This window comes from Coregonus lavaretus (assembly GCF_964263955.1).
Source record: "Coregonus lavaretus genome assembly, chromosome: 18".
In the NCBI taxonomy this organism is placed as follows: domain Eukaryota; kingdom Metazoa; phylum Chordata; class Actinopteri; order Salmoniformes; family Salmonidae; genus Coregonus; species Coregonus lavaretus.
The window spans coordinates 13,371,643-13,396,881 of record NC_140005.1 but is presented as its reverse complement, the minus strand read 5'-3'; the positions used below and the strand labels follow the sequence as shown (position 1 = coordinate 13,396,881).

Sequence of the window (25,239 nt, the reverse complement as noted above, 5' to 3'; positions counted from 1 at the left end):
TCAATCACTGACTTATTGCACTTCCTATGTACTAATAGTCTAATAGTCTGAACCACAGGAGGTTGGTGGCACCTTAATTGGGGAGAACAGGCTCGTGGTAATGACAGGAGTGGAATCAGTGGAATGGTATCAAATACATCAAACACATGGTTTCCAGGTGTTCAATGCCATTCCATTTGCTGTGTTCTGGCCATTATTATGAGCCGTTCTCCCCTCAGCAGCCTCCACATAGCTGAATGAGTGAAGGGTTGATAATTATTTTCTTATTATTATTTTTTAGACATGTAATACTTATGAAGAGGCCAAATGCTAAAGCAGTATGAGGGAAATTTTCTGCTCTCCATTCTATTCAGAAATCCATATGACACACACATACATTACATGCTCATACTCAAAACACACATACAGTAGCAACAAACACAGATTATATCATACTAACTGCCAGACTGTGGTAGTGTGTACATTACATACATACTAAATACTGCCAGGATGTTTAGTATCAATACAGTGAGTAAGCCAACCAGGCCACTCCACTCTCTCTATTTACAATACGCGTTTGCACTCACTTTGTGTGCTAAATATCCTAATAGATATCCTAATTTAATAGATTAAGTACTATGGCTTTCCGAGGGTCATCACTAGTTACCACAGCCACAGTCATAATTATGGCTAAACCCCCGCCTGTTTCTACAATTTATCTTCTTAAAAATCAGATTTAAAACCTAACCACACTGCTAACCTTATTCCTAACCCTAACCACACTGCTAACCTTATTCCTAACCTTAACCACACTGCTAACCTTATTCCTAACCCTAACCACACTGCTAACCTTATTCCTAACCCTAACCACACTGCTAACCTTATTCCTAACCCTAACCACACTGCTAACCTTATTCCTAACCCTAACCACACTGCTAACCTTATTCCTAACCCTAACCACACTGTTAACCTTATTCCTAACCCTAACCTTAAATTAAGACCAAAAAGCTACATTTTAGTTTTCTTTTTTACAATATAGCCAATTTGACTTTGTGGCAACTAGTGACAACCCTTTCCAAGGGGCAGATAAAATGCAACCTGAGGCATAAGGATAGCTAGCCTGGTCCCAGTTGTGTTTGTACTGTCTTGTCTTGTTTGACATGACAATCCCCACGTGAATTGGCAACACAGACCAAACAGATCAAGGACCAGGCTAAAGTATTGCATACATCTCCAGATCACTCTCCTATGATGCTAATGGCAAAAGCAATGCAATTAGCCTGATGCTCTCACTTATTCCATGTACAACACAAAGATACTGAGAGACATGCCACACAAATAACAAAGATTCTCAAATGGCCTTAGCATACCTATAAGACATAGCTATGAGGGCTTCTTGTCAGACTCAATTCTTAAATACAAAAGTATCATAAATGTATCAAAAGTCTACATAAAGCCATCAACACAATGGCATCATGACAATAGAGCAGTGGCTTTGTAACTTGGATTAGTGACATCACAAATAAAGAAGAACACGGTCTCTCAGACCGGTGGACAGTTTAAGCCTGGTCCCAGATCTGTCTATGCTGTCTCGAAACCGCAATGATCATTGGCATGCCTAACAACAAATCTGGGACCAGGCTAGTGGACTGTAGATATGGCTAATGTCTGAGACATTCTATCCATGTTCGGTGCCTGGGCCAATGCCATGTGTATGTGTAAACTAAGAGTCATTTACAACAACTTTACAAGCTGCCCTATGTCCACACTCTTTGTGGACTGGGCGGTGATAGTGTCAATCACTCCCCACCCCTCCTTTTGGGCCAATCAGATTTCAGTCAGGGTGAGTTTAAAAACGCCCCCTAGCTCCTCCATAGAGATCTGGAAGGTGTCTTCGTTGGAATAGTGCTTGATGATGTTGTCATCCATGTTGACTAGAATCCTAATAGAGGGACAGATAGGAATGTCAGTAGTAATATAATCTAGTCATTCCATTTCTATGGTCAGAATCTTATGTTGTGTAAAATATATGAAAGGCCTGTTTCTTCACAAATATAGCTTTTACTTGTTGTAGAATGATCTTAAATCATGGTAAATAGATTTACCATTGATGAGAACAACTTACCCTTTCTTGCATTTCTTGTAGACTTTCCCCACTTTCTCGAGCGGCACGTTGTACTTCTCTGATAACTGGAAGAAGCGGAGCAACAAAGGCTTGTTATACAGTAGTCTCTCTTTCGAAAGAAGAGAATGGAAATTAAATATACAGTAGACCACCCTAACAATTACTCAGGTCGATTGGCAGACATTAAACAGAAGCCAAATTCAACCAGGAAAGAAAAGAGACGTGTGTGCGGTATCTTTGCCCCCATTTGCTCCCCAGCTGTCCAGCTGCCCACACTCCCCTCCCCGAGAAACTAAGAGGCCAGGTCCAGTCCTGTCACAACTCATTTGGCCTGTTATGGAGGCAGTCGGGGACCCATGTCGAGTTTCCCCACAGCCCCATTTCCCCTGCTGAGGGATGTCCCCTGTCCACTTTGTCTTAGTGCACTAGGCCAGACAGACAAACCCCCCCCGTGACGGGAAGGCTGAATGACTACACGGAGAAGCGGAGACCCTACACATGGTCATGCCTCTGTCCTCCTGTCCTCCTTTAGCGTCCCCCTTTCTCATTCTCTCTCCCAGTCTTTCCCTCTATTTCATTTTGAGGAAAGAGTTGAGGTCATAGCTCTCCCTCTCTCTCATGCTGGGTTGAATTAGGATCAAGCTGAGAGAGACAGATAGTGGACATGGGTAATTGCAGGGTAGAGGAGTCTGTGTGGCAGAGTGGGCCGTGTCACAAACAGTGCCACCCACACTAGTGTCACTGGAGTGATGCAATGTGACCAGCCTCCCATAACGGTCACCATATGTCTGGCAGTGTTCATTTCCTATTTATATTTAGTAAGAACTTACTGCTTCCACCAGGCCTTTCATTGTTGGGTTCTTCAGCATGACCGCGTCAAACACCTCCTCTGTCTCCCTACGCACGTACAGCAGAACTACACAGGAGAGAGGAGGCGTGCAGTGAGACATATTGATCACTCATACACACACAGACACACTCAAATGGTCATTGCAGGACACACACCCCGAATCACACAACACATTAACTTCGCAAGGTCAGATATATTTTCTGCTGAAGTTAATAGTGGTGAGGCCCTTGAAGTGGGTTTGGACCTCTGAGCTTCTCACTATGTCCCGGTCTCAAGTGGCCAATACCTCACACAGTGTTCTATCAGATCTGGCACAGTAACACACAAATGCTACGGAGTTACAGTTCATATAAGGAAAATCAGTCAATTGAAATAAATTCATTAGGCTCTAATCTATTGATTTCACCTGACTGGGAATACAGATATGCATCTGTTGGTCACAGATACATTAAAAAAAGTAGGGGCGTGGATCAGAAAACCAGTCAGTATTTGGTGTGACAACCATTTGCCTCATGCAGCCACATCTCCTTCGCATAGAGTTGATCAGGCTGTTGATTGTGGCCTGTGGAATGTTGTCCCACTCCTCTTCAATGGTTGTGCAAAGTTGCTGGTTATTGGTGGGAACTGGAACACGCTGTCGTACACGTCGATCCAGAGCCTCCCAACATGCTTAATGGGTGACATCTGGTGAGTATGGAGGCCATGGAAGAACTGGGACATTTCCAGGTTCCAGGAATTGTGTACAGATCCTTGCGACATGGAGCCGTGCATTATCATGCTGAAACATGAGGTGATGTTGGCAGATGAATGGCAAGACAATTGGCCTCAGGATCTCGTGTTTCTGTGCATTCAAATTGCCATCTATAAAATGCACAGTGTTCGTTGTCCGTAGCTTATGCCTGCCCATACCATAACCCCACCGCCACCATGGGGCACTCTGTTCACAACGTTGACATCAGCAAACCGCTCGCCCACACAACGTCATACACGCGGTCTGCCATCTGCCCGGTACAGTTGAAACCGGGATTAATCCGTGAAAAGCACATTTCTCCAGCGTGCCAGTAGCCATCGAAGGTGAGCATTTGTCCACTGAAGTCGGTTACGACGCCGAACTGCAGTCAGGTCAAGACCCTTGTGAGGATGACGAGAACGGAGATGAGCTTCCCTGAGACAGTTTCTGATAATATGTGCAGACATTCTTCAGTTGTGCAAATCCAGATTTTCATCAGCTGTCCGGATGGCTTGTCTCAGACTATCCCGCAGGTGAAGAAGCCGGATGTGGAGGTCCTGGGCTGGCGTGGTTACAAGTGGTCTGCAGTTGTGAGGCCGGTTGGACGTACAGCCAAATTCTCTTGAGGCGGCTTGTGGTAGAGAAATAAACATTACATTCTCTGGCAACTGCTCTGGTGGACATTCTTGCAGTCAGCATGCCAATTGCACACTCCCTCAAAACTTGAGACATCTGTGGTATTGATTTGTGTGACAAAACTGCACATTTTAGAATGGCCTTTTATTGTCCACAGTACAAGGTGCACCTGTGTAATGATCATGTTGTTTAATCAGCTTTTTGTGCATATGGAACATTTCTGGGATCTTTTATTTCAGTTCATGAAACATGGAACCAACACTTTACATGTTGCGTTTATATTTTTCTTCAGTATACATGTACATACTACCTCAACTATCTCGTGCCCACATTTACTTGGTACCGGTACTCCTTGTATATAGTCTCGTTATTTTATTACTATTTAATTTTTTATTTTCATGGTAAAGTCTACACCTGTTGTATTCGGCGCATGTGACAAATATAATTTGATTTGGTTCCTTGGAAGTTGTGGGATAGTATGTTGTTGGTTTGACATTGATTGTGGGAACGAAGCCATACGTTTTTTAAACATTCTGAAAACAGAAGTGAAAATGTTGCCTGTTCTGGGAACATTTATTTTTAGGTTGCAGGGAGGTTCTGAGAGGTTCCTTGAAAGTTTTCCTGAGAGGTTTCATTAATGCTTTGAGAATGGAAATTGTAGGTTATTTATTACAAAATAATCTGAAACACAACCAAAACAAACAGCAAATGCATCCAACAATGTTTGTAGAGTCACAAGCTTGATGTAAGCATTGCGTGCTATGAATATGGGGCCAAATACTAGACTTTTGACAACTTTAATACACATAAGTGAATTTGTCCCAATACTTTTGGTCCTAAAAAAATGGGGGTTATGTACAAAAAGTGCTGTAATTTCTAAACTGTTCACCCGATATGGATGGAAATGCCCTCAAATTAAAGATGACAGTTTGCACTAACTTCAAAATCATTGTATCATTTCAAATCCATAGTGCTGGAGTACAGAGCCAAAACAAAAAAAAATGGTTCACTCTCCCAATACTTTTGGAGCTCACTGTATGTGCAATTTTCGGGGAACATTTTTGGCACGTAGACGCTACTTTCAGAACTACTGGCTAAAAAGTATACAAAAGTACCAGAGAGTCTCTTTAAAATACATGTATTTTGTATTTAAAAATACAAAACTACATTAGCAATTAGCCCTGATGACACTATAGTGTCATCAGACTTCTGATAACAATGCAGACTAAAAAGGGGCTACAAAATTGTGAACCACTATAAAAAAAAGTATAGGAATGTTTTTTGTATTTTGAAAATTGGATTGTAGTAGGCAAATGAAATACAAATTACAAAATAGTCAAAGGTAGTTGAAATACACATTTCAAATACATTTAACAGAAATACTGCCCAGCTCTCTGAGTGTGTGTGTGTGTGTGTTTGCATGTGTGTTCATATGCTGATGAAGGATGAAGAGCGTGTCCTTGTGTGTGAATTGTGTGAGAGAGGTGAGAATGAACAATGATATTGTGTTATTCACTGGGGGAGGGGGGATGCGGCACGTGTTTTCAGGGGCTGGGTAAATATGGAATCACGTGCCTCACATCTATGGGCAAGGTGTGTGTGTGTGTGTGTGTGTGTGTGTTGGGGTATTGGTGGCCTTCAAGGCAAGCCATAACACACACACACACTCCTCCCTCTCTGGTTTCGTGATAAACAGTGACCTTATCAGTAGTGTATACACAGTGCATTGGTGGGCAGGCACACACACCTTTCTTGGGCTTGTCCATTCTAGCCAGCTTATTGGAAGGTGAACCAAACTCATCCTGGGCGTAGAGCGATCTCTTCATGCCCGAACTGCAACGGACACACATGACAGGTTGGTTTAGAGCGCTTATGCACACATACACACTCACGCATGCGCACGCACACGCATACACTCCTGTTACGCCTGTGAGGCCCTCTCCCAGAGAAATAGCAGGAAGGCCTTAACAACCCTAACAACAACCCTAACAACCACCCTAACAACTACATAATAGAGCATGACACAATCAACTCTCAGCGTCTTTCCTAGAAGTTTAGAAGCTTCACGTGAAACGGGGCTTTCACTGGTGGAGCTAAAGGTTGAAACTGGAAGAGCTAAAGGTTGAAACTGGAAGAGCTAAAGGTTGAAACTGGAAGAGCTAAAAGGTTGAAACTGGAAGAGCTAAAGGTTGAAACTGGAAGAGCTAAAGGTTGAAACAGGAAGAGCTAAAGGTTGAAACTGGAAGAGCTAAAGGTTGAAACTGGAAGAGCTAAAGGTTGAAACTGGAAGAGCTAAAGGTTGAAACTGGAAGAGCTAAAGGTTGAAACTGGAAGAGCTAAAGGTTGAAACTGGAAGAGCTAAAGGTTGAAACTGGAAGAGCTAAAGGTTGAAACTGGAAGAGCTAAAAGGTTGAAACTGGAAGAGCTAAAGGTTGAAACTGGAAGAGCTAAAGGTTGAAACTGGAAGAGCTAAAGGTTGAAACTGGAAGAGCTAAAGGTTGAAACTGGAAGAGCTAAAGGTTGAAACTGGAAGAGCTAAAGGTTGAAACTGGAAGAGCTAAAGGTTGAAACTGGAAGAGCTAAAGGTTGAAACTGGAAGAGCTAAAGGTTGAAACTGGAAGAGCTAAAGGTTGAAACTGGAAGAGCTAAAGGTTGAAACTGGAAGAGCTAAAGGTTGAAACTGGAAGAGCTAAAGGTTGAAACTGGAAGAGCTAAAGGTTGAAACTGGAAGAGCTAAAGGTTGTCTCGGTCCAACAGCAACCATATAAGTGGCCATACTTTATTTACTCCAGCCATTTTCCATCTACTTGTCCAAGAAAACGAATTAGCGTGAAATCAATGTTTCCAGGAACTCACCTTTCCTCTCCATCTTCTTGTGAGAAGGGCTGCATGGAGAAAGAGAGAGAATAGAGAAAGAGGGAAGGGAATAAAATGGGTCAAGGGTGAAAAGACACAGTCATACATCTGAAAGAGGTCATTTAATCTAATATGGAATAGGTCTATTGGACTTCTATTGGACTTCTAAGGGACCTCTTGAATCAAAACTGATGACAGTGTTTTGGATATGATTGAAATATTTTCCCTGAACATGAGAGCATGCTTTAATTTATTACTGTAATATGCAGTTCAGATTATTTTGAGTAACACTTTCGGTTCATAAATCCTAAAGAAGGCCATTCATGCAGCACAAGATGAGTGCAACCTGGTTAGAAGGATACATTTAATTGGCCCACTAGCCTTCTGACCTGATTTCCATACGTTAATTGTCTCATCAATGCTAAACACATTCACAGGTAACAGAGTGCAGTCGTGTGTAACTAAGCAGTATCCATATTTTAGGAGGAATTGTGGTATGTATAATCATGTTGTTAGTGTTTACTACTCCACTATGTAGTTGAGGAGCGCGCACTAACCACCTGGACCAGACCAAATCAATAGTCTATTCTCAGAGGAAACCAAGTCCCCATGCTAATCACCAACTGATTCACTGGGTTGCCATTTTCTGCCAATTGTGTGTCAAAATAAATGTTTTCCTTCCAGGCTGGATCAGAATGGTAAACAGCAAAGGTTTATTTTCAGCTCAGTCCACCCTGCAGGTCAGCAACACCATGTGGCCCAGAAACCAGAGAACTCAATGAGCTCAGCTGGGTCATGTTCATTAGGCACCAAACGGACTGAAACAGGTAGGGACTACCTGGACACTCATTTTAGTTTTCTGTTGCAATAATATTTTTCAAACATGTAAACCTAATGAACAGACCCTGGTGCCACTGTGGCCAACAGGGGGCAGTCAAAGTTCACTTTCTACAGAGCCACAGGGATTAATCAAAACAACACTGTCTGCCCATCTTCCAAGTCTAGGGAAAATGGTTCACTCTAGGCTTCCTGCAACCACCCATAGGGCCATGTGATGTCACACTGCTAGGCCAAGGAGGGTTCAGAGTCCAGGGGTGGCTAGGAACACTGCTAGTGCCACTATGAGCTGTGTTGTTGGGTAATGAAGAGAGAGACCTGACATACCACACGTAGACAGACAGCGCTACACTACCCTTACAAGTGCAACAGGTGCAGTCTACTCTAGACATACTGCATTAGGTTCCTTATTAAGAAACCACTGGGCTTCCATAATCAATTATATAGAAATGATGAGATATGCATGCATACGAGAGTGATTCCAAACATGTTTTGAAGCACCATGTAAGATCATTTGGCTCGCACACCTATAAACCTTGGGATCTCTCCCAAGGCCATCTCCACCTATCAGATGGCACTGGAACCTCCCCGGTTATATAACCTCCCGAGTGGCGCAGCGGTCTAAGGCACTGCATCTCAGTGCTTGAGGCGTCACTACAGACCCCCTGGTTCGATTCCAGGCTGTATCACAACTGGCCGTGATTGGGAGTCCCATAGGGCCGCGCACAATTGGCCCAGCGTTGTCCGGGTTTGGCCGGTGTAGGCTGTCAATGTAAATAAGAATTTGTTCTTAACTGACTTGCCTAGTTAATTAAATAAAAAATAACCAACCAATGAAATTACAGGACTACAGTGTCCTGGCCAACAGGTAGGTCTACACTGTGTGTTTTAGTCACCTTGACCTGCACCTTGTCCTGAGTAGGAGTTGAAACTGTTTACCAGCCGGGAACCACATGAGATGTGACCCACATCTTACCGTATTAGTCAACCAAAACAAACTCTATGGCTGCGTCCCAAATGGCACCCTATTCCCTATATAGTGCACAACTTTTTAGTCCTGGTCAAAAGTAGTGCACTATATATGAAATAGATGCACTACTTTTGACTAAGGCCCATACGGCAATGGTCAACAGTAGTGTACTACACTACATAGTAAATAGTGTGCCATTTGGGACAAACCCTCTGACAAAGTGACAATGACATTGGCCAGGCACTAGGCGACTACTCTGTTCTTTCTAATAGGCTCTTAAAAACAGAAATAGCTGCTTGTCCATGGTGATCATATATACATCCCAGAGAATACCACTCTCCGAGCGGCGACCGCCAGAGTGTGGTGCCTGGAACCCGTCTTCAGACTGCCACCTTGGCCCAACCAGCTGGAGGAATGACTGTTATGAGGAGTGCTGGGCTGGCTATACAGGGCTATAACATGGCATAGACATAACACATCCCCCTATGTAGGGTTCCAAAATAAACTTCTGTAATTTCAACCAGGATTTCTGGAAAACCTGGGAATTTTTGGGAACATTTAGGACATTTCTTAACTCTGATCGTACATAATGCACTGCGGATCCTCTCAAAATCATTGGACATCAATGGTGTTTAGGGCTTAGACTTCAAACACTAGGGTTTGGTCACTAACTCATCTATTAACAATAGGCAAAAGCCCCTACACCCTAAAGTAAAATAGCCTTAGGGGATATCCACCCACTAAATAACTCCTGGTATTTAGTGAAGGACTGTCAGAATGAGTGGCTCTTTAGAAGTCTGAAAGAGACATGGAGGGGGTGGACTGGATGCTTTGGTAGTCAGAGGCTGGTTGGAGTTGCATTCAAATGCCCTTTGATAAGGTTTGCATGATTGAATCTGCACCAAGTACTGTATATTATCTTAGTAGGTATAACTACTATGTTATCTAAATGCATGGCTGTTGTGGTCCACTTGTGCAACTATACGTAGATCAAAACAATGGACAATTCTCTTTTTAATTTTCTTTTGCGGAATCCACTCAAAAAAGGGTTGGGGTTTATCATTTTGTTCCAATGAATCTGATAACAGCCTTATCACCACACGTACACTATACCAGGAAAACCAAACAGATTTTTTTTATATCAGTTTGAATGTCACCGGTACCGTTGATTAATATGATTTATGTGGTAGCTATACGCTGCATAACCCTGTCTTCCGTGACCTGGCCCAGAATGCTGACCCTGTCAAGGTCGGATAGAAGTTGCCCTTAGGCACAGATCTAGGATCAGCTTACCCTCCCCCAATCCTAACCTTAACCTTTAGAGGGTAAAATGCTAAACTGACCACAGATCAGTGTTTAGGGGCTTGGTACTCACATGGCGCTGGACGATGGAGAAGTGGATGTCAGGGATAAAGAGAACCGGCTGGGTCTCAAAGTCAATCATCATCTTAAAGGTTGTGACATCATTATGCTTCTGAAGGAGAGGGACTTTAACGTCCACATCTATGGAGGGGCAAAAATGACAAATAATTAGACTTGTTGGTGTGTATCATTGCAAGAATAGATCATATTATTGTGTGTGATCACAAAAAATATAATTGTGTCATGAGCATAATATGTGCACGTATACGCATGTTTTGACTGTGTGTGTGTGTGTGTGTGTGTGTGTGTACGTGCGTCCTTGCCCCTCTGTGAGTATGTCCATGTCTGTGTGTCTGTGCTCAGTGGACACTCACATGAACCCAGACTGGTGTTGAGGTCGGTGCACTTGCCCTTCCTACGGGACTGTTTCTTCTCCTCGTCTCTGATTTTCCTCTCAGCTCCCTTGTCACAAAACACCTTGATCTGGCAGAAGGCCCGGTGGATGGGCTTGTTGCTGCGGTTGTTGTAGCTGTAGGTGTCTATCTGCAGGTTCAGGGGCAGGCCCTTTACACCCTTCTGGGAGGAGAAGTCTGTGCTCAGACAGTTGACCGAGATGAAGATCTGAGGAGGAGGAAAATGAGGAAGAGGATGATGAAGGCGGAAGAGGAGGAGCAAGATTTATGATGTTGTTTTTTGAATTTTGTTTGTGGAGTAATTCAGGTACATTAAAACCGTGCATAGCAACACATACCATGCAAATTGCAATTACACTGAATTACATATGAGGTGGTTCCTGACTGGCTCATAGGAGGATGGGGGTGGACAGAAGGGAGGATATATTGACAAAAAGATGGGTTCCATTGCCTCTATGTTAAACACTATAGTGATTGTGCACAATGTAAGGTATCTTACACTTAAGGCATACACCCTGTTTGTATATTCTGGAGACAGATTAGATAGATAGATTAGATATATTACATATACACAGTATATATACAGTGGGGAAAAAAAGTATTTAGTCAGCCACCAATTGTGCAAGTTCTCCCACTTAAAAAGATGAGAGAGGCCTGTAATTTTCATCATAGGTACACGTCAACTATGACAGACAAATTGAGAAAAAAAATCCAGAAAATCACATTGTAGGATATTTAATGAATTTATTTGCAAATTATGGTGGAAAATAAGTATTTGGTCACCGACAAACAAGCAAGATTTCTGGCTCTCACAGACCTGTAACTTCTTCTTTAAGAGGCTCCTCTGTCCTCCACTCGTTACCTGTATTAATGGCACCTGTTTGAACTTGTTATCAGTATAAAAGACACCTGTCCACAACCTCAAACAGTCACACTCCAAACTCCACTATGGCCATGACCAAAGAGCTGTCAAAGGACACCAGAAACAAAATTGTAGACCTGCACCAGGCTGGGAAGACTGAATCAGCAATAGGTAAGCAGCTTGGTTTGAAGAAATCCACTGTGGGAGCAATTATTAGGAAATGGAAGACATACAAGACCACTGATAATCTCCCTCGATCTGGGGCTCCACGCAAGATCTCACCCCGTGGGGTCAAAATGATCACAAGAACGGTGAGCAAAAATCCCAGAACCACACGGGAGGACCAGTGAATGACCTGCAGAGAGCTGGGACCAAAGTAACAAAGCCTACCATCAGTAACACACTACGCCGCCAGGGACTCAAATCCTGCAGTGCCAGACGTGTCCCCCTGCTTAAGCCAGTACATGTCCAGGCCCGTCTGAAGTTTGCTAGAGTGCATTTGGATGATCCAGAAGAGGATTGGGAGAATGTCATATGGTCAGATGAAACCAAAATATAACTTTTTGGTAAAAACTCAACTCGTCGTGTTTGGAGGACAAAGAATGCTGAGTTGCATCCAAAGAACACCATACCTACTGTGAAGCATGGGGGTGGAAACATCATGCTTTGGGGCTGTTTTTCTGCAAAGGGACCAGCCGACTGATCCGTGTAAAGGAAAGAATGAATGGGGCCATGTATCGTGAGATTTTGAGTGAAAACCTCCTTCCATCAGCAAAGGCATTGAAGATGAAACGTAGCTGGGTCTTTCAGCATGACAATGATCCCAAACACACCGCCCGGGCAACGAAGGAGTGGCTTCGTAAGAAGCATTTCAAGGTCCTGGAGTGGCCTAGCCAGTCTCCAGATCTCAACCCCATAGAAAATCTTTGGAGGGAGTTGAAAGTCCGTGTTGCCCAGCGACAGCCCCAAAACATCACTGCTCTAGAGGAGATCTGCATGGAGGAATGGGCCAAAATACCAGCAACAGTGTGTGAAAACCTTGTGAAGACTTACAGAAAACGTTTGACCTGTGTCATTGCCAACAAAGGGTATATAACAAAGTATTGAGAAACTTTTGTTATTGACCAAATACTTATTTTCCACCATAATTTGCAAATAAATTCATTACAAATCCTCCAATGTGATTTTCTGGAAAAAAAATCTCATTTTGTCTGTCATAGTTGACGTGTACCTATGATGAAAATTACAGGCGTCTCTCATCTTTTTAAGTGGGAGAACTTGCACAATTGGTGGCTGACTAAATACTTTTTTTCCCCACTGTATATATATATATGCAACATTGGGAAAATGTTGATTCTATTCTTTGTCATTGACTGATGTTCCATGCACAATAAATTAGATAATATTTATTCAAGCGCATTCCCACTGGTTCCACTCCCACTGAATTCTCAGGAACAAAAAGATCTCTTTGTCTGGTTCCTTGTTTATGTACATGCTGTCTTCACTGAACTGGTGTGTGTCTCCCTCTTTTGGCAGACAGTGGTAATTACATGTTGACTCTTGGTTCTACTGCCAACCACTAAAACAAGGTTCCAGAAAGCTATTTCAATACATCGCTTTCTAGAGAAAAAACTATTTCAATATGCTTACTTAATATTATAACCACTAAAAAAAAAAAAAAATACTGAAAAACCTTTACTGCAAGTTGCACAGATTTCATGTAGTTAGACTGAACTGTTAATTTATTGGTATAGTCACATAGTAACTATTCAGTAACTAGTTTTTGCAGTTCATTTTAAGCAGAGTCTAACTAGTTTTCTAAATTAGATCCTTGGTTTAATCAAATAGTTACTTACCACTTTGGGTAACCAGCAGGCTATGTGGCTAACTTCATGTAAAGTCATGTATGGCGTAACATAGTCTCATGAGCTATACAGTTATGTTCCATTTCAACGTTTTTGCAATTGCTCATCTTCAGTAAAGATGATCTCATCGTGTAATGCTCCATTCTCATGATCATAGCAGAGTGTTCTGTCAAGAAGCCCAAATCGTGTCAACATTTGCGAAAGGCTGCTCCTACTCTGACTTGTTTCATTTCTGCCTTCCGACTAAACAGTGTGTGCCTAAGTTATTAAATCATCAGGGGGTACAGCAAGAGGAGGTAAAGCATATTTCACACACACACACAAACATCCTTAGCGTGACACCTTACACCTGACTCATCTGTGGTTCTAACAAACAGACGGTGCATACACACAGGTGATTATACACAGTACAAACACAAGGATGGACGTCCTTTATCCTATGGACACAGGCCTCAGGTCATGAGATGAGAAGATCCACACCCTGGTTATATGTGTGTGTGTGTGTGTGTGTGTCTCCCTCAGTGAAGACAACCAAAGAGCAAGGAGATTGAAGGGATAGATTAACTGTGGCACCGTCCTGTCTGCCTGTCTATCTGTTAGTCTGTTTGTGTTAGCATCCCAGGCTAACAGTAGAACAGTCAACAGTAGCAGTGTCATAGCACCACATGAACACAAAGCGCTAGCTAAAGCGTCTGTGAGATTGTCTGTTGACGCCATCCCTCACAACCCAACAAACTGGTCAGGGACGGTGGATTTTGTCTGTCACCTCGTACCCGGTCGGACAGGATTCCATCGCTAGCTGTCAAATCCAGTTCTGCCCCCCTACCGCGTTTCCTCATTCCAATTGTTAGGCAGTAGGCAAGTCTTAGCTCCTTAGGCCTCCCTTGTACGTGCATCACTGTAGCTCAACAATTGGGGTGACGTAGAATGAATTAAGAATGTGGCCTCGACGGCAGACAAACACCTACGTATGTACCTGTTCACTGCCGCCGACCTGTCTCTACGCAACCAAAGGACCCAAAACACTGGGACAATAAATGCCTTTATTCTTCGATCAAAACTCGAAGGACCACTTTCCATAATGGGCATTTAGAAGAAAACAAAGGACAAAGCGTGTGACGATCGCTTGCTGACAAATTGGTTTGCATCACCTGACACCTTTGCTGTGATGGCCAAAACACATCCTAACCTTCAGAGCAAGGGAAGGCAGTCTATTTTTGGAAGAGTCTTCAGTCGCATTCTCACAGAATGTTTATGGTTCATTTTAAGATGAGGAAGTTGTGATCAGATACACCTAATCCTTCAGAAACACTTGGCATCATCGTCCCAATCATGTGTTGTAGGGAAAAACAATTAGGTTTACAACTATCTTTCCATCTCCCTTCACCTTTTTTCTCTGATTCCTCATACCAAAAGGTATGTTTCCTATACCTCACCTTAGCCTCCTCATTGATGTCCCAGGTGAATGAGACGGCGTTGTAGGAGATCTCCTCAATGTTGCTGATTGTGTTGAAGCTCTCCTTGTAGTCAGCTGGGAACCATGGAACACATAATGGACTGTTAGTACAGTTAGCACTGACATAAGAAGCTCAATGAAGAGGCTGCTAAGATAAGCGCGGCGGTGGCTAAGTTATGAAACTAAGTTGAAGTATGGAGAGGTGGAAGGTTATTTTCATCTTCTTCTTCTACTTATTATTATTATTATTATTATGACTGGGCTGAATCAAAGGTCTTAGGAGCCTTGCATAAGAATTAAGTGAAGATCAATAGCTTGTATTAGATACAACCATTGAGAATGTGCTCCCACCCTGGTGAGGTCCCATCCCACATCTTAGTTGTTTGATAAACAAACAAGCTTTTTGTCCTCAAAGGTGTGGCTAAAAAAGCATGCTCTGTGGTATTGGTCTCGTAGTCTTGCGTTATTGTACTACCAAGTCTAATCCTTCAGAAACATTTTCACTCTGCCATTTTTTCGGAAATTGAGGTGCTTGTCTCCAAACTTCTGACCAATCCCATCAAATTCCCTTATTAGGCCTATAGCCCTATGCCAGAAACCACACTGTTTTAGTAGGGCACCTCTACGTTGCTGACTGACTACTTTAATCGAAAGCAAGCAGGTTGTCTCAACGCTCACCTTTCTCCCACAGTCCTTCCATCAAAGTCAGACTGCAAGTGAGACAATACACTTTCCTCCGTCAAGCAGAACTGAGTTCACCTTTCACAGTGTGTGCGTGCAGAGTAAGATTGATCAGTCTACCTCCAGAGAATTAAGCTGCTGTATTGTCCCGATAGGGAGCCACCATGGAGCTCAGTTGACACAGGTATCATTAACAAATAGGCAGTGGTGGAAAAAGTACCCAATTGTCATACTTGAGTAAAAGTAAAGATACCTTAATAGAAAATGACTCAAGTAAAAGTGAAAGTCACCCAGTGAAATACTACTTGAGTAAAAGTCTAAAAGTATTTGGTTTTAAATCTACTTAAGTATCAAAAGTAAAGTAATTGCTAAAATATTCTTTATACTAAACAAACCAGACAGCACATTTACGGATAGTCAGGGGCACACTCCAACACTCACACATCATTTACAAACTAAGCATTTGTGTTTAGAGTCTGCCAGATCAGAGGCAGTAGAGATGACTACTGGCCTTGTCCCATATCCACCCACATTCTCACCCTCCTTCATCCAATCAGGTGTATTGTTATAATAATAATAATAATATAATGGTTTGTTAAGATTCAACCAATCAGAACCAGGATCAGTTTTTCCTTTTATATCATGAATAGGAGTATATGGACAAGGGGGACCTGATCATCGTAGATCTCCTACTAAGTTATTTATTTAAGGTGGCATAGAGATTTTGGCTCATTGGGTGGGTCTGTCTGCCTGTCTGGCTCCTTGGCTAGCTGGCTGCTTCTCCTTCTAGGTCATGAGACTTGCGCTGAGACAGAGACAGCATGTGACAGGGGGGAGGAAATGGAGGGTGATTGTTGCACAAAAACTCAGGGAACAACAGTGACTCGTGACAGTGCAGGATGGTATGGTAAGAAGAGTGTCAGGTAAATATGATGAACTGCATTCGTCACCATTCTGGCAGGACTTCTGGTGACTTTATGTGACATAAAAACTATGGCCTGATTTAATAAGCGTTTGTAATGTGAAGTTTGCACCCGTTATTTCCTAGAGGTAATAAAACATTTAAGGTTCATGATCAATCTTAAAGGGTAAAGTAATTAATGTTTAGCCAGTTTTTTTTGTCTTCCCTCACTTTAGATAATAACAGTTGAAAACGTGTACTAAATTGTGCATCGCACAGTAAATTAGGCCTTTAATGTCTCCTTCAAGAGTTTGTGAGGACTAGTGTTCCATGTAGGCTTCAGTAGCATGGGCTCTTACCGATATCAAGACACCTCTGTTTGGCTGTATGCTGTCTGGAGTGCCAGTACTTCCAGTGCTTCAGCTGGTCGTCTCTGCACTTCTCCTCTCCGAACACCACCATCACCACACTCTGAAATGGTGCACACAATCCCAGGGACATCAATCGTGCTAGCTTAACTGACACATTCTACTTAACAAGCTCCTACTTGTTAGTACATTAGCTCCTATTAGCATATTAGCTACCAACTAGCCTAAGATTTCTCTGTTTATTCTGTCAAAATATTTACCTGAGATATATTTTACATGAGAGACCTAGCCAAATGATCTGCACACAGACAAGGACCAATCTAAGTTCTGTTATTGACCATGAACTACTGTAGAACAACTAGCTAGCTTGGTGGTGTGGTCTTACCCTGACTTTGCTGATGGGGTGGTGCAGCTTGCTGTTGTCCATCTCCCTGAGGCTGATGGGGTAGAACTGGCCCTTGTTCAGGTACGTCATGGTACCGTCACCTGTCTTCTGACGCAGAGACTTGGACGCCTCCAGGGTGTACTGAAAATTATTCCTAATCGGGAAATAAATAGTGACAAAACTATAGTAGGCTACATTTGTATTTTCCTTTAGGGAAAGCCTGAAATCCAGACCTGCTTTGTGCTGACATTCCACTCCTTGTACTCCGTGTCATATGTTTGGCACAAAACAGGTCTGGATTTCAGGCTAGGGAAAGAGTAGGCCTAGACATTAATACAGTTATGTATCTAGTATTCATCTGGTGTTTATCTGGTATCTATCTTTATTCTAAACAATCTATCTATACATGTTTTCAGTATCTATGAATATACTGTATGTAAATATTGATATTCTTGTCGATATATATTTTCCACCTCTAAAATACATTGCAAATGTCACCCCTTGAATAGGACCACCCTCATCAGTCCCTTCCCATTGGTTTGATTATGACCCAAAATCCTCATAGTGTCACTGAGTCCCTGATAACATTATGTTTGGCATTGTAGCTTTTAAACTGAGGGAATCTGCTGACCCCCAGGTGACTGTAGTGAATAAGGTTATTCTCTGGAATCTCCTATCAGGGGCTGAATGGCGGTGTGCAAGCGACAGCGGGCGGCCGCCAGGCTGGAGGGCTTACCCCGGCACGGTGTCAAACACGCTGTATTCCTCTGCCGAGATGGAGGCCATGCGTAACTGGAGATCCCCTGGGAAGGAGAACACCTGTGGCACACAAAGAGGACAGAGAAAGAGGACAGAGAAAGAGGACAGATAAAGAGGAGAGAGGGGCTGGATTTAGACAAGCATCCATGATGAGGGTTGTAGCTAGCGCTCTCAGAGGTTACAGGGAGTAAAGGGAGCCCTCTCTCTCTCGCTCTTAGTGTTTCTCTCTTTCTTACACTCTCTCGCTGCATCTTTACCATTCTTTTTCTCTGTTACACTCTCTCGCTCCCTCTCTGAAGTGGAAACAAACCACTTCTCATCCTTCCCTCCTTCTCTCCTTCCCTCGCTCCTTCCTCTGCTCCCTGTGTGAAGGGGGTTGTGTTGGGTTATCCCTTTCCAAGGTAATCCCCCTCAAGGTTAAATGGAGAGAGAGAGAGAAAGGCCTGGGCTATTGTAGGTGGGAAATAGTACAGCACTTTATTGTGTGAGCTAGACAATGGCATAATAACACGCTGGTCTGCTATTTTGGAATGTTCAAATAAAAACAGGGAGGGCTGAGACCCACTGTTATAAGCTCCAGAGGCTCAGGTGAAAGGGGTATTGTCTGACGGGAGAGAGAGATCTGAGAGTGGGGGTGTGGAGGAGGGTGGTGGGGGTTTTAGACTAGAGAAGAGGCTATTGGATCCCTGTTGTTGTGTCCACACCTCTTGGGAACCATCCTTGTAGGTCTCTGGGAAGGTGGAGTCGGGGGTACGAGGCTGGGTGCTAGGGCTGAACTGGCTGTGTGTGAGCTGTCTGGCGAAATCCGCCGTGTGGCTGTCGCTCTCGGCTCGGTGGTAGGGCACCATGACAGAGAAGCTATGGGAGGGCACCTCCATCTTGACGTTGGGGTAGTTGGGGACGGCGGCGATAGAGACGGTGACAGTGGTGTCCGGGGAGGGGATAAGGACCCCTCTCTTGTTGTCCTGGCCAGGCAGCTGGTTGGGCAGCAGGATGTTGATGGGGCCCTTCATGAACTGGATCCTGCTCTCTGCTGATGCCATGGAAGCTTCCTGCAGGGGGGCCATCAAGTGCCTGAAAAAAATAAAAATAAATACGGTGGGTAAAATGTCAGTTTATGATGAAATATCACAAGGACCAAACATAGACGGTGTGGTGAGGTGTAGTGAGGTGTGGTGTAGTGAGGCAAGGTGAGGTGTGGTGTGGTGAGGTGAGGCGAGGTGAGGTGTGGTGTGGTGTAATCTGCCCTCCCCAGTGGTTTGTAAAGGGATGTTATACCTACATGGACCTTTTGTTGGGATCCACATCAGAGCCCATTGACTCTGTCTTGGTCTGGGATATTGTTCTCGTCTCTCTGGGCACCTGCATGGGAAGGTAAACACAGCCGCTGTGATTCTGACCACATCCAATAGAACCATGTCTACACTACCGGTCAAAAGTTTTAGAACACCTACTCATTCAAGGGTTTTTCTTTATTTTTACTATTTTCTACATTGTAGAATAATAGTGAAGACATCAAAACAATGAAATAACACATATGGAATCATGTAGTGACCAAAAAATTGTTAAACAAATCAAAACATATTTTATATTTGAGATTCTTCAAATAGCCACCCTTTGGCTTGATGACAGCTTTGCACACTCTTGGCATTCTCTAAACCAGCTTCACCTGGAATGCTTGAGCACTTGTTGGCTGCTTTTCCTTCACTCTGCCGTCCGACTCATCCCAAACCATCTCAATTTGGTTGAGGTTGGGGGATTGTGGAGGCCAGGTCATCTGATGCAGCACTCCATCACTCTCCTTCTTGGTAAAATAGCCCTTACACAGCCTGGAGGTGTGTTTGGTCATTGTGCTATTGAAAAACAAATTATAGTCCCACTAAGCGCAAACCAGATGGGATGGGGTATCGCTGCAGAATGCTGTGGTAGCCATGCTGGTTAAGTGTGCCTTGAATTCTAAATAAATCACAGAGAGTGTCACCAGCAAAGCACCCCCACACCATAACACCTCCTCCTCCATGCTTTACGATGGGAACTACACATGCGGAGGTCATCCGTTCACCCACACAACATCTCCCAAAGATACGGCGGTTGGAACCAAAAATCTTCAATTTGGACTCCAGACCAAAGGACACATTTCCACCGGTCAAATTTCCATTGCTCGTGTTTCTTGGCCCAAGCAAGTCTCTCTTCTTCTTATTGGTGTCCTTAATTAGTGGTTTCTTTGCAGCAATTCGACCATGAAGGCCTGATTCATACACTCCCCTCTGAACAGTTGATGTTGAGATGTGTCTGTTACTTGAACTCTGTGAAGCATTTATTTGGGATGCAATTTCTGAGGCTGGTAACTCCAATGAACTTATCCTCTGCAGCAGAGGTAACTCTGGGTCTTCCATTCCTGTGGCGGTCCTCATGAGAGCCAGTTTCATCATAGCGCTTGATGGTTTTTGCGACTGCACTTTAAGAAACTTAAAAAGTTATTGTAATTTTCCGTATTGACTGACCTTCATGTATTAAAGTAATGATGGACTGTCATTTCTCTTTGCTTATTTGAGCTGTTCTTGCCATAATATGGACTTGGTATTTTACCAAATAGGGCCATCTTCTATATACCCTCCCCTACCTTGTCACAACACAACTGATTGGCTCAAATGCATTAAGAAGGAAAGAAATTTCCACAAATTAACTTTTAAGAAGGCACACCTGTTAATTGAAATGCATTCCAGGTGACTACCTCATGAAGCTGGTTGAGAGAATGCCAAGAGTGTGCAAAGCTGTCATCAAGGCAAATGGTGGCTATTTGAAGCACTTTTTTGGTTACTACATGATTCCATATGTGTTATTTCGTAGTTCTGATGTCTTCACTATTATTCTACAATGTCGAAAATAGTAAAAATAAAGCAAAACCCTTGAATGAGTAGGTGTTCTAAAACTTTTTACCGGTAGTGTACATAGACAACTCTATTAGTTGTTGCTGCTTCACAGATGCAGGTAGTAAAGCTAATTCAGTCATGACTAAGAGGCAATAGTACTAAGACCTCACAGCTATTACTTCAATGAGTTTCTCCAACGTGGTTTATCTCTATGGCTCGGATTGTTGTGGTATGGTGTCGTAATAACTGTGGGAATAACATGGCTCCTGTATCAGTAATAGCATGGCTCCTGTATCAGTAATAACTGTGGGAATAACATGGCTCCTGTATCAGTAATAACTGTGGGAATAACATGGCTCCTGTATCAGTAATAACTGTGGGAATAACATGGCTCCTGTATCAGTAATAACTGTGGAAATAACATGGCTCCTGTATCAGTAATAACTGTGGGAATAACATGGCTCCTGTATCAGTAATAACTGTGGGAATAACATGGCTCCTGTATCAGTAATAACTGTGGGTGAACATGGCTCCTGTATCAGTAATAACTGTGGGAATAACATGGCTCCTGTATCAGTAATAACTGTGGGTGAACATGGCTCCTGTATCAGTAATAACTGTGGGTGAACATGGCTCCTGTATCAGTAATAACTGTGGGAATAACATGGCTCCTGTATCAGTAATAACTGTGGGTGAACATGGCTCCTGTATCAGTAATAACTGTGGGTGAACATGGCTCCTGTATCAGTAATAACTGTGGGAATAACATGGCTCCTGTATCAGTAATAACTGTGGGTGAACATGGCTCCTGTATCAGTAATAACTGTGGGTGAACATGGCTCCTGTATCAGTAATAACTGTGGGAATAACATGGCTCCTGTATCAGTAATAACTGCAGAGGTTGTGTTGCTACTAGAGTAGCAGGCCTAGTCTATAAGGCTTGGCATGTTGTGGTACCTCAACAGTGTCATGACACCTATGGGTGAGCACAGCTCCTGTACCAGTAATGACTCAACTGATTCCTGTTTTTTTAGGCCACCTTGTAGTAGTCGTACCAGCCTGTAGTCAACCAGCCTGGGTCCTGTACTCATACCAGCCTGTATTCGACCAGCCTGGGTCCTGTGTTACCTTATAGTAGTCGTACCAGCCTGTAGTCAACCAGCCTGGGTCCTGTACTCATACCAGCCTGTATTCGACCAGCCTGGGTCCTGTGTTACCTTGTAGCAGTCGTAACAGCCTGTATTCGACCAGCCTGGGTCCTGTGTTACCTTGTAGTAGTCGTAGAGCAGGCCCAGGGCGGCGGCGCTGTCCTCGTCCCCGTTGATGCTCATCATTGCCTTGGTGGCGGCCGTCAGGGGGTTCTCCAGGAACGACTTCCACGCCTCGTCTTCGTTGGTGTAGGGCCGACGCTGACCATAGCTGGGCTCATTCTGCAACACCAGGACCGGCCTCTTACTGGGGAGGGGAAGACAGAGAAGGGAGAAGAGACGGAGAAAAAGAGAGAGAGAGAGAGAGAGAGAGACGTTAGCAGGAGTGCAGTGACAAATGTCATGAAGGAAAGTAACGTGATAGCTGGATACAGTATATGTCAAAACCAGGATCTGCATAATTATAAGCTACACACAAAAGACAGACTGAGTTATAAATATTTAGTTAATATGGCCCTGATTCTCTAACTGGTTCACTTCAGATTTAGACAGGGAGTCACTCACATCAGATGGATAGGCCAGACTGACAGCACGTAAATCAACAGACGGTCAGAGCAACAATCACTGCATTGTTCACAACCGACTAACAGGTTGGCGAGATCAACAATGTCATTCTTTATCTTTCAGACGTGTAGTTTTATTTTTAAAGAACCTGTTTGGAACAATCATCGTCATAATCATAGGCCCTTAACTGACTTTGGCCTCTCTGTACTTTATCAGACAGTCAGGGCCGATTAGATACTTGGAACAAAACTGTATCTACCTTGAGAACATAGGCGTGAGCATACAGGATGAGTGATTCTATTAGAGAAAGGGACCATTATTACAATATATACATTTTTGGTACTTACAGTAAGCCTATGAGTAATTTTTACCAAGTTTTATTTCATAGAATGTGAGAGGGTGTTACAAAGAACACAAGCCCTACATTATTGAACAATGAGATTGTAGTATTTCAGTGAATTGAATATAGACTAACATGTATGGTGTAATTATATGTTATATACATGTGTATGATGATCACACAATTATTGTTTTAATAAATTGCCTTTATTTTTAACTGAATTATTTTACAGTCACAAACAGAGCCTTTGAGATTTTATTTTAGAACAATATTTAAAGTGCAAACAATGACGACATTTTAGACATAAAGACTAGGCTTATTTCTTTCATTCCTTAAATATATTGTCTTAAATGAACAAACAAAACGCTATAGAGGCTAGTGTGAGATAAGAGACATATAGCTTTTCTATCCTCAATTCAGACAAAAGCATCTCCAGAGTGGCACAAACAGAATGTATGGATTTATATCCTCTGGTTTCCAAGCTATAGTTGCTACAGCAAATGATTTTATTCGATATGGTCAAGGCAAACTTATTATTAGTAATCCAATATCCAATTGTTTCACTCACAAAATGTTTCCCGGGTCGAATTGGGGCGTAAGGGATTTGCAACCCGATAGATCCGTTATTCACTGGCAAAAAAAAACAAACGTAGAGGATATGCAATCCACTGTAAAACAAAAGAGGATAGCTAAAAGTTTTCCATGTGGAAAAAAAGCATTAAATTGGATACTGAAAAAAATATCTTAACCTAAATTGTTTTTCCTGAAAGGTTGAAGAGAGAGAAACCCATTTGATCTCACACCGTATTTTGATCTCACGGGAAATAGGCTGGCCTATGCAGTAGGGCCTAAATTACACATTACAAAATTGGGAATTATGAGATGAGGAAAAGAAAAAGCTCGTATTTATCCATGTAGGACTATTTTTCTTTAACAAGGGCCTATTTGTGAATATCAAAATATTCACAAATATTTTCTTAATAATAAAATTTAATATTGACTATCTCAATCAATTAAATTATTTTGTCAACATTAATTATTCGTCCAGTGACTATATGTCTACAATACAACGGAGAAAATCTTGCTTACATTGTTCCTCTGACTAAAGGGGCCAACGCCTAAAAGGTGTACGATTTCACTGGAGTCAACAGTCTCCTTGTCATTCCCTCAGAAACGGACAAAATACATTCACACATTACCACTCTGGAGCAAAGATAAAAAACCATACTAAAAATAATTATGAATATTTTTTCGATTAAAATTACATGTTCGATTAGAAATGCCATTACAACCATGGATTAGGGCAGTGGTTCCCAACTCCGGTCCTCGAGTACCCCCACAGCACACATTTTTGTTGTAGCCACAGCACCTTATTCAACTCATTAAGGGCCTGATGATTAGTTGACAAGTTGAATCAGGTGTGCTTGTCCTGGGCTACAATAAAAATTGTACTGTTAGGTGTAGTTGGGGGGGGGGTTAAGACGAATATCTTCGACAAACAAAATAAAGTCTAACCACATAACTGTGAGCCAAATCAAATAATGAACCGCCCATCAATAACACACTGGTTGGCAGAACGTTACTCGGAACAGGCGCCTGAACTAGCACGACAGGTGGAGAGATAGCCAACACACCTGTGCCGTGCAGGCTGGAACCCGACCAGAGAAACAGCGCTTGTAGCTGCTATAAGCCCCAAACGGCGCTTTCACTGATCCTAAGCACGATAAATAGAGATTGAATCACTAAGTACAATAAATAAGGAGATTGAATCATAGTCGTTTTGCCAGGCAGGCAAAAAGTCAACTTTCCCACAGTCCAGGAAACTCCGTTAGAATCCACCTGCGCAGGTAACCCCCCAAAAAAAGTCAAATATCGACGGGTCATTTTGCACCAAAGTTCAGTAAACTGTTAGAACTCTCAACACATTGATTTGGTTCTGCTGGACTTGCAGTGCTGACTGAAAACACTTACTTGTCATGATCCTGTGACATCTCGGTTGGTGGAACTGGACTTTCTAGTTGGTACTGTAAATCCGATCTGTCTACTTTCCCCAGAAAAACTCAAGCAAGATGAGGGCCACAGCAAAGGTGTCTCTGAACGAACGGGTTTTGTCGGATTTTGGAGTATAGCGTGAGAATATGTGGCCGGTTTTACCTGTGACAGGGCATCGGATTGGATTAGGCTACAACGCGGTAAGGGGCGGAGCCCAATAAGTCAATAACATGTGTTGGTACTTTGTATTGGTCTACCTGTGGGCTTGGTTAGGAGCCAGAGCATGA

The 25,239-nt window shown here is 42.9% G+C and overlaps 1 protein-coding gene across 4 annotated transcripts; it reads right to left on the bottom strand.

Annotated features, from left to right (window-relative positions):
- Window positions 1-278: 278 nt before the first annotated feature.
- Window positions 279-25,085, bottom strand: LOC311145437 (grainyhead-like protein 1 homolog). 4 transcript variants are annotated; one of them, XR_014614590.1, is made up of 16 exons: window positions 24,932-25,073; window positions 22,177-22,363; window positions 19,318-19,397; window positions 18,740-19,109; window positions 18,013-18,095; window positions 17,277-17,430; window positions 16,883-16,994; window positions 14,922-15,016; window positions 10,720-10,966; window positions 10,359-10,486; window positions 7,177-7,205; window positions 6,068-6,153; window positions 2,935-3,020; window positions 2,105-2,169; window positions 1,675-1,921; window positions 322-1,544 (listed from the first exon to the last, which is right to left on the bottom strand). XR_014614590.1 is itself a non-coding variant. In XM_084181674.1 (15 exons), the coding sequence occupies exons 1-15, from the start codon at window positions 24,949-24,951 to the stop codon at window positions 1,807-1,809; spliced, it is 1,857 nt and encodes a 618-aa protein (XP_084037800.1). In that variant the 5' UTR covers window positions 24,952-25,085; the 3' UTR covers window positions 279-1,806. The 4 variants fall into 4 exon arrangements, 2 of the variants coding, with proteins under 2 accessions (XP_084037800.1, XP_084037801.1); XR_014614591.1 differs by having other exon boundaries at window positions 10,756-10,966; window positions 24,932-24,996; XM_084181674.1 differs by having other exon boundaries at window positions 279-1,921; window positions 24,932-25,085.
- Window positions 25,086-25,239: the final 154 nt, after the last annotated feature.